At 43.5% G+C, this 10,296-nt stretch overlaps 1 protein-coding gene across 1 annotated transcript; it reads left to right on the top strand.

The window, feature by feature from the left end:
- Positions 1,969 to 3,160, top strand: LOC8082496 (chlorophyll a-b binding protein of LHCII type 1). Its single transcript, XM_002455856.2, has one exon. The coding sequence runs from the start codon at positions 2,094 to 2,096 to the stop codon at positions 2,892 to 2,894; it is 801 nt and encodes a 266-aa protein (XP_002455901.1). The 5' UTR covers positions 1,969 to 2,093; the 3' UTR covers positions 2,895 to 3,160.

Genomic DNA, 10,296 nt, shown 5'->3' on the forward strand with positions numbered 1-10,296 from the left:
TAAAGATCCGGTTGCCCGACATTATATTAATAAGAAGAGAGTTACAATCTTACGGGCGCTACCTCTCATGGAAGACGGCCATGGTAGGTAAGAATAGCATTAAGCTAATTACTCATAGTATTTTTGGCTACCCCTTGGAGCCTATGAGCTCCCCTCTGCGCTGAACAACAGTCAGCGAACTCATCATTTACCTTTTCTCTCTACTCTCGCATTGAAGACTCTGGCATTTCTCTCCTTCCAAAAGTGCCATATAGTTAGGATGGCAATCGAATGGATCTCCCTATTTCCTGCATTCGTAAGGAATAGGAACCAATCTTTCATGTCGTACGTTTCCTCTCAGCAAGATGGTTGGTTGATTTATTATTATTATTATTATTATTATTATTATTATTATTATTATTATTATTATTATTATTATTATTATTGGCTTTTTTTGATACTGATTTGTTATAAGAGAAAAACATTATTTTTTTTGAGCAAAGAGAAAAACATTATTTGCACGAATGAAAAAATAGTGCCGATTGTGGCCCATAATCTCAACGGCCTCGTTGGAGTTCAGACATGTGATCGACGGGTTGGACTGGGCTGGACAGCTTGCAGGAGTTGGCCTCCGTAGCTCTCGTCTCATTCGTCAACTGCTCAGTGGCCCAGCTCCAACAGTCCATATTGCACCTTGTAAAAAAAAAGTCCATATTGCAAAAAGATACCTTTTAGATCTGCCTTCTATCTTCACAAAAAAAAAAATCCCTAAGAAGTCTACATAGTTTTCTCTTTTGGTCCTTGAGTTGCCAGGTGAAATACTACTGTTTTTGCTTGCGTGAGAAAATTTTTAAAATACCCACATCTGTCTTTCTAAATCTCACTCTCTAAATCATCATTTAGAGAGTTATTTGCATAAAAATCACTTTCTATATATTTTTTACTTTCCAACAGTTTTGCTAAATCTCATGCGCACTCTAGCGAGTCATTCTCGTCTTCTATATTTGGCTAGCGAAAAACTCAGAATAAACAATGGTTATATTTGGATAACCATTTAGAGAAGCTGTTGGAGGGTAGTTTTTTACTAAAATTGCTATTCCTAGCATTTAGGAAGAATATACAATGTCTTTTGGAGATACTCTAAGGCTGTCTCCAACAGGAGACTCATTTGAGAACCCAAACCTAAAATGGGTCTTCAACACAATACATATAGCCTCCAACAGAGTACCCATAACCCATTTTGGGTATCAGGAGAGACATAACCCAAATTTGGGTATCCTCTCTCCTCGAGACTTATTTGCAGGTCTTGTTGTTGAAGAAGACTAAAAATAGATATAGAATCTTTTACCTGTAGCGCTACGACAAATGAATCTTTATTTTAGGTGATGATTGTTGAAGATAGTCTTAATGCAATAATGCAATGGTACGTATCCCTTCCGCATATTTTTGAAAAAAATAGAAATGTCAGCCAGTTCATGCGCGTGGTGGTTAAACCAGAAAGGGGCACACATGTGGTCCATTGCGATCAATCAACACCAAGACTTTGGCTCCTTTAGTTCCGTTCCTGAAAGTTTTTGGGTACCATAGTGTGTGTGTGTGTATATATACACACACACTATATATATATATATATATTTGTCTTGCAAAATATATGTAAACTGTATAATTAATTATTTTTTATCAATATTTAATACTTCGTACATGTGTCTAAATATTTAATGAGATAAGATTAATATTTTTTGAGTGCGAACTAAACAAGGACTTCATTGATTATGCATTTGGCAATTAGCGAGAATCGCGTGACAACAAAATCAAGCCTATCTCATCCACTCTTTTCCCACAATGGCATGTGGCAGCTCCTGATTAGCTCTGGCCACTCCTACGTGGCACACCCCAGGATCTTGTGCGATAGGCCACTGGGGCCCACCAGGTGCCACATCAGATGCCAAGCCATCATCCCGGCAGTTCCAACCGGCCAATCCCAGCCCAGCAAAAGATGGCCTGCTATCCAATCCCAACTGTATAAAAGCAGCTGCTGTGTTCTGTTTGACACAGCCATCACACACACATACACAACACAAGCATCAGATAGAAGAAGCAGTGATCTGATCGACATGGCCGCCGCCGCCACCATGGCTCTGACCTCCCGCGCGCTCGTCGGCAAGCCGGCGACCACCAGCACCAGGGACGTCTTCGGCGAGGGCCGCATCACCATGCGCAAGACTGCTGCCAAGCCCAAGCCAGCGGCGTCCGGCAGCCCCTGGTACGGGGCCGACCGCGTCCTGTACCTGGGTCCGTTCTCCGGCGAGCCCCCAAGCTACCTGACCGGCGAGTTCCCCGGCGACTACGGCTGGGACACCGCCGGGTTGTCCGCGGACCCCGAGACCTTCGCCAAGAACCGCGAGCTGGAGGTGATCCACTGCCGCTGGGCCATGCTCGGCGCGCTCGGGTGCGTGTTTCCGGAGCTCCTCGCCCGCAACGGCGTCAAGTTCGGCGAGGCCGTGTGGTTCAAGGCCGGTTCACAGATCTTCAGCGAGGGCGGGCTGGACTACCTCGGCAACCCGAGCCTGATCCACGCGCAGAGCATCCTGGCCATCTGGGCGTGCCAGGTGGTGCTCATGGGCGCCGTCGAGGGGTACCGCGTCGCCGGTGGCCCGCTCGGGGAGGTGGTCGACCCGCTGTACCCTGGCGGCAGCTTCGACCCGCTCGGGCTCGCCGACGACCCGGAGGCGTTCGCGGAGCTGAAGGTGAAGGAGATCAAGAACGGCCGTCTCGCCATGTTCTCCATGTTCGGCTTCTTCGTGCAGGCCATCGTCACCGGCAAGGGTCCCCTCGAGAACCTCGCGGACCACCTGGCCGACCCCGTCAACAACAACGCCTGGGCCTATGCCACCAACTTCGTCCCCGGCAAGTGACCGGCAGGCCGCAGGAGTCCGCCATGGATGTCACCACGAGAGCATTCCAGCGCATGGTAGGGTCTACATTGCCATGAGGAGGGTCCGTGGCAAGTGAATTTAACTTTTGTATAGAACAGTGTGTTAAGCGTTCGATTATTTGGGATTATACATACGAATGAGGTATTTGGCGGTATCCTACATTTGTACAGATGGAGACAAGAAGGATGATCGTGTATGAACTTTTGGCAAAGGTAGCTTTTTGGCTGAAACTAAGAGAAACTCCTAAAAATATGGTATGCACAAAGTTTATCCTAGAGAATTAATTTAAGTCAATTAGTCACTTTTTCACAAAAAAGAATCAGCTCTGCAGAGAATGTAGAGTAGGTGGAGCTCCCCCAAACATGATCTTCAAATGAGCTAGTGCTATTGCATTTTCATAGCCCATGGGTTTAGTGTTGAGTATGTCTATATTTGTGTGTTTAGATCACTTCAAAAGTTTGGTTGTTGTTTTTTGGATGATCGCACTACTTCAGAACATGCAAGGATTGTTGAAGCATTAACGTCAGTTGTGCTAGAGCCGACAGTGATTACATATTAGTACCAATTTGTAAGCCTGGAATCCAGAAAATTCAGGGAGGCTATTCACTCGGCACTGAAGGCATCCGATAGTGACATGTCACTGCCAAGCCAAACCATAAACCAGCAGTGATAAGTTTCATATTAGTGTCAGCTAAGGCAACAACCGGACAGTGGTAGGTATATCATTGCTGGGTCAAGCCGTAAGCCGATATTGATATTTTCATATCACTATTGTGTTTCATGTTGGCCGGTAGTAACCATCAATTGATTAATTCTCCACCATTAGATCCACCTATCACGCCCTATCACCGTTGCTTCGGGTTATGAAACCAGCGTCCGAATGCCTCCAGAGGAGCTGGGCCCTCTGTTGGAGAAAGTTCTCGTCGTACATCCGAACTAAAAAAGAAACCCAGTCCTAGATATGTTTCATTCGCTACTCTTTTAAAGTATGTCTACATCTAGAGTGGTTAGAGTAATAGACACATTTGTTTACACGCTTTAGAAAATATCTACATCATGAGAGCTTGTTGTGCTAGACATGCACTATTAGAATCATGCGCTTTAGCTAGTGTCTAGGGTACTCGATAAACAGAGCTGTGTCTCTATAATTTTAAGGACCCTTGTGCAAGTAAAAGGGTAAAGGCCCATCAAATATTTTTTTATTGTCAAATATATAATATATATAGTACAACTAAATATAATTAATTTGCACCATATGTTTTAGTTTATAAAAGGCAATTATAGTACAACAAATAAATAAGTAGAATACAATTAGAAATTTAGAACCCTATCACTGAATACTAATAACAAAATTGGTGAAGTCTCGATCAGCTATGCCCTTGCTCTTCCTGCTCCAGTGTCTAGTAGTAACATCGTGTGCAGACGTGTGGTGTTAGCGTGTCATGGAGCCACATTGTTGCATTGGACGATTGGACAATAGGACGAGAAGACAATAAAGAGGAACATTGATCTGCTCAACTAACCGATCAAACGAGAATATGAAGCAACACCAGCAATAGTTGGATGTGGATGACGTGCTGATTAACGGATTTCTTTTTTAATTAATTGATGGTTTTCTATAGTGTCTGTATAAGCCTTTACAAAATTGGCAAATCTATATACTAAGTATTATATATTATATATTACATATATACTTATAGGCCCCTTAGCGCCGTGGGCCCCTGGCTGTCGCACCGGCTGCCCACCCCCTAGAGACGGCCCTGTCGACAAATGACAAAAAATACTCGGTAAATAAACCGCTTGCCGAGTGCCACATTCGGCAAAGTCGAGACGACAAAAAAGTTGACGGCAAAGTAGGCTTTGCCAAATGTCGAGAAACAAAAGTAGCTGTCACAGCCAATCTAACGATGCGAGACGATTTGCCGAGTGTCCGAGACACAACACTCGACAAAGATATTTAAAAAAAATCTAGGTTTGTCGAGCATCCCGTCTGAGACACTATACAAAGTACCAAGTTTGCCTTGTCTGGACAAGGCACTCGGTAAAGCCATATGGTTTGCCTAGTGTCCTAGCCCGGACACTCAGCAAAGCCATCAAGTTTACATAGTGTCCTAGCATGGACACTCGCAAACCTTGTTTGCCAGGTTCCTGGGGTGGCCTTTTGCCGAGTGTTGTGGCCAATACACTCGGCAAAGAGTGTCTGTGGCAAAGAGTGTGTCTCCGATAGTGATGGTTATAGATACGTTTTAAGAGAAGCGTATGTACATTTCTACTAAACATGATTCTTGACACTCTTTTAAACATAATATCCAAAACCAATTCCACCATGAGGCCTAATAAGGCATATGATCGAAGCCAGTATCACTACACCACAACATCATAATTAGCGCCGGATGATCTGACGCTAAAAGCGGCTACAACATCAGATGGTCTGACGCTAAAAACATATAGTGTCAGACTTCTACAGACGGTGTAAGTGCTGACGCTAAAAACATACAGCATTAGACCATACTTTTAGCGTGAGACAGTCTGTCGCCCTGAATATATTTTGCGTCAGACCGTCCATTGCTATTTTTCAGCGACAGATAGTCTGTTACCATACCTACAGCGACAGATGATCCAACAGTCCATGCAATTTCAGCGTCGGATAGTCCAACAGACAATATAAATACAAAAAGAAATAAATACAATTGCAAACCAGCACATATATGATACCCAGACTCAAACTGAAGTTCCATCACATAAAGATACACACACATACATCACATGAAGTTCAATCCATATATAACAATACATTGTCTTACACACAGTTTGAACCATCCAACAAAGTTTAGCCCCAAAAGGTTATATGAATGCACATCCCAAAAGACTAGTAGTTTATGTTTTAGACAGCAAGGTTTGTGCACAGTCACTTGTACAAACTAAAAAAACCAAAAGCCATGGTTCCAACAACAGAGCACATCCATCAAGTTAGGTATGGAGAACCATTTTCTAGGAACTCAAGGCAAAGACTTGTGGCCAGCACTTCCTGAAAAATATAACCATAATTAGGCAATTTTAGAAAATATGTAAATTTGTACAATACTAGTTTGTAATCAACAAAATGATGCTGAGAGAAAAGCTAATTTAGACTAGAGAAAGATTAGTTACTTATTAACTCAAAATACTTGGATTTTTAACAAAGCCATTACATATTGTGTTCCTAGATCTTTACAAAACTATGCATACAGTCTGATATTTCAGTTTACCAAGTGAAACTAAGTCATTTGTCAAAAAAGATGAAATATATATATTTGTGGGCTAGGTGTCACTTCTCAGTCAAAGTATATTCAAGGTATGTAGCTATGAGCCTCTTAAGCATGAACTTTGGATTTTGTACTACTATGATACTACAGTTCATGATCTCTGATAAAATATAGTGATTGCCTTCCAAATACAATCATGTGTGCTGAATTTAGTCACTAGGTTTTTATATATGGTCACTAAGTTTGTACATAGTAAGATGAATGTAAGTTTAGGAACATACTTACAGTGCCCTTGAGAGGTGTACTAGATGCCTTCTTGTCTTCCCTCTTCTTGCATTCCTTTACCTATCACAGATGGTTTAATTAGAAACATTGGCCATGCATCACAGGTAAAACCAAAATGAAAATTATATAAGTCTAGTTTATTACTAAAAGAGCATCTAGGCCCCTAAAGATTTCAGTGATTAATGACATTGTTGATTACTATGACTAACGTGTGTTTTGCAGAGGCAAAGTCATTAGTGAGGTCATGATAATAGGTACTCGATGAATAGAGACGTAGATGCCTACTTAATAGTGGAAATCATTTCGGTTTTCTAAGGATGGATGGACATCGTCAAGACTAGATTAGGTCTAAGTGCCATATGGTGAAGAAGGGCACTTAGAGTAGTTTAGGACTTTGTTTTCCTTTGACCATACCATTAAGAGGGGCTTTGATCTAGTAGCTTAACTTAGGCAAGGCTTTAGGTTTGGTGTGGTGCACACTTGGTAAACCTAGCACTAGGTAGCTCAGAGATAGTCCTTAGATCAAGAGGAACGAACTTTGTTTTGGAACGATCGCGTTTCGACGAAGTTAGGGTGCCTAAGTAGGCACCGGACGCTGCACGAGATGCTCTGTGAGTGCGTCCGGTGAGGTCCTTAGCCGTTAGAGGGCTTCGGTGCTTAGGGTTAGGCACCGGACGCTGGCACCGGACTCACCGGGCAGCGTCCGGTCCCATACCCAAGGAGGTTGCAAACCTGCCCTGAGCACCGGACGCTAGCACCGGACGCACCGGGTAGCGTCCGGTCTTAAACTCAGGGAGTTTGTAAAACTCCCCGAAGCACCGGACGGTGCCATCGGACGCTGGGAAGTAGCGTCCGGTGACCTGTCAGATGCAGGTACAGTTAGCCGTTGGGTGTCACCGGACGCTCGGTGCAGAGCGTTCGGTGCAACATCAACAGCGTCCGGTGACCCCGTTTTCAATGGAAAACGGTTGGCTGACCTTTGGACTTCGTGGGGTGTATTTATACTCCTCCACCTCATCCATGAGAGGTCTCTTGCCCATTTGAATAGTTGAGAAACTTGTTGTGGAGCAAGAGAGTAGCAAGAGCCTAGAGAGGATTGAGATTTGAGTGATTTCTTGTGAGAATCCTTCTCTAGTTGAATTCCAAGAGTCAAGTATGCATCCACCACTCTCTAGTGCCTTGTTTGGGTCAAGTGAGAGTTCTTTGCTTGTTACTCTTGGTGATCGCCATCACCTAGACGGTTCGATGGTGATTGGAGGCACGAAGACCGCCCGGAGTTCTTGTGGGTGGCTCGTGTCAAGCTTGTGAGCGGTTTTGGGCGATTCACCGCGACGGAGTGTCGAAGAATCAGCCCATAGAGAGCACTTGGTCCTTGCGCGGACCAAGGGGGAGCAAGACCCTTGCGCTGGTGCTCCAACGAGGACTAGTGGAGAGTGGCGACTCTCCGATACCTCGGCAAAACATCGCCGAGAACTTTCTTCCACTACTCCTTTACTTTCTAGCATTTACTTTGTGTTTTTACATTCTTAGAATTGCCATGCTAGAATAGGATTGGAACTAGGTTGCAAAACTTTTATCCAGTAGCTCTGTAGTCACATTAGGCACAAGGGGTTGAATTGGAGCTTATAGGTTTCTTAAATTTTTAGAGAAGCCCAATTCACCCCCCTCTTGGGCATCTTGATCCTTTCAATTGGTATCAGAGCCTAGTGCTCATTATTTAGGCTTCACCGCCTAGAGAAAGATGTCTAACGGGGATGGACCGCCACCCATGTCCGATGGGGATGACTTTCCGTATTGGAAAATACGGATGGAGTCATACCTTGAGGCATGTGACTCAAAGTGCCTAAAAGCCGCGACCGAAGGGTTTCCCCCTCCGGCAAAAGACGCCGTTCTTACTCCACAAGAACAAGAAAACGAAAAGTGGAATGCGAAGGCCAAAAACCACATCTTTAGAGGCCTTTGCAAAGAGGTGTTCAACCGCGTTCGGAGCCACAAAACTGCCCAGGCTCTATGGAAGGAACTTTGTGCGCTCCATGAGGGATCAAAGAGTGAACGCGAGGAACGCTATCACTTAGTGATGAACAAGCTTAATACATTTGAAATGCTTCCCAAAGAAAATGCTAATGAAATGTATTCTCGCTTGAATGTGATTGTAGAGGAGCTTAATGGACTTGGGCTCACTCAAATGAGTGCGGCGGATGTCGCAAGGAAGATACTATGTGTGCTTCCCATTGAGAAATATGGGCACATAGTAACCGTGCTTCATCAAGGCGATCTCTCCACCGCGACACCAACCGCCATATTGGGGAAGATCAATGCTCATGAGATGTATATGCACATGAACCCCCAAGATGGCTCCTCATCGGCCAAGAAGGAGAAGAAGGACTTGGCCCTCAAAGCTTCTCACAAGGGCAAAGCCAAGAAGATTGAAGTTGAGTCATCAACTTCAAGTGATGATGATGCATCCATTGCCCTCTTGGTGAGAAGGACCACCAAGATGTTGAAGAAGCTCAACAAGAATGGAGTCAACTTTGACTCCAAGAAGAAGTTCTTCACAAGTAGCAAGAGAAAGCCCATCTCCGAGATGGATTGCTACAATTGTGGTGAACTTGGTCATCTTGCTCATCAATGTCCAAAGCCCAAGAAGGACAAGTACAAGAAGAGGAACAAAGAGCAAGATGATTTAAGTGATGATGAAAAGAATGAAAAGAAGCCATACAAGAAGAAAGGTGGCAAGAAGAAGGAGCATTACAAGAAGAAGAATGGCAAGGCCTACATTGTTGGTGATTGGCTCACCGACATTGAGAGCTCAAGTGGTGACTCCTCCGGCAATGAGAGTAATGATGAGAAGGTTGCCGCCATTGCCATCGATGCTTCATCACCATCATCTTCACCACCATCTACATCCTCTACACACCTATGCCTCATGGCTAAAGGTGACCGTAAGGTACAAAGTGAGGATGAGAGTAGTGAGAGTGATAGTGAATATGAATCACCCTCTTATGATGAACTTGTAAAATTTCTAAACAAATATACAAAAGTCATAAGAAAATCTAGAAGTGAAAATGATAAGCTTGAACTTGAAAATGAAACACTTCTAGCAAAGCTTAAATCTAGTGATGAGCTTAGAGATCAAAATGAGATCATGACCACTAAGCTCAAGGAGCTCAAACTCTCTTTAAAAGAGCTCAAAGAAAAACATGATAAACTTGAGAGTGTTCATGATGAGCTTATCACTAGATATAGAGCAATGAAAGAAGAGCTAACAACTCTAAAAGCAAACTATGACAACCTTGAGATAGCTTATGAACTTGCAATTGATGAAACACATGTTGCTACTAACCATGTTGCTAAGCTTGATGTAGCCACATCTTGTGATGACTTACTTGTGGAGAGCACAAGCAAATGTGTTGATTGCAAGGGCAAGAAAGTGGTAGTGGCCGAGAGCTATGAGGACACTATCAAGCTCAAGGAAGAAATTGTCATGCTCAAGAAAGAGTTACAAGAGAAAGCCAAGCACAAGACAATTGTGATTGAGTCACTTGATCAAGATAAGAAGCTTGCATATGAAAACAAGTTACTCAAAGAAGAAAATCAATATCTCAAGCTTGGTTTGATGTATGACAAGCAAGAAGAAGATGAGACATTCATCTTGGATGAGTTAGCTAGCAACAATGACCCAATCATCAAGAAGCTAACTCAAGAGAATAGCAAGCTTAAGAAAGAGAAGGAACATCTAACCAAGGGGTTAGCAAAGTTCACAAAAGGGAAGGACATTCAAAGTGAGCTTTTCATGAACATCGTCATGAAGATGGACAAGAGTGGAATTGGCTACAAAGCTCATCAAACAA

The sequence above is a fragment of the Sorghum bicolor genome, chromosome 3 (assembly GCF_000003195.3).
Source record: "Sorghum bicolor cultivar BTx623 chromosome 3, Sorghum_bicolor_NCBIv3, whole genome shotgun sequence".
Classification (NCBI taxonomy): domain Eukaryota; kingdom Viridiplantae; phylum Streptophyta; class Magnoliopsida; order Poales; family Poaceae; genus Sorghum; species Sorghum bicolor.

Excerpts from the sequence above, each read along its gene's own strand:
- LOC8082496 (XM_002455856.2), top strand. The coding sequence starts at position 2,094 with ATGGCCGCCGCCGCCACCATGGCTCTGACCTCCCGCGCGCTCGTCGGC.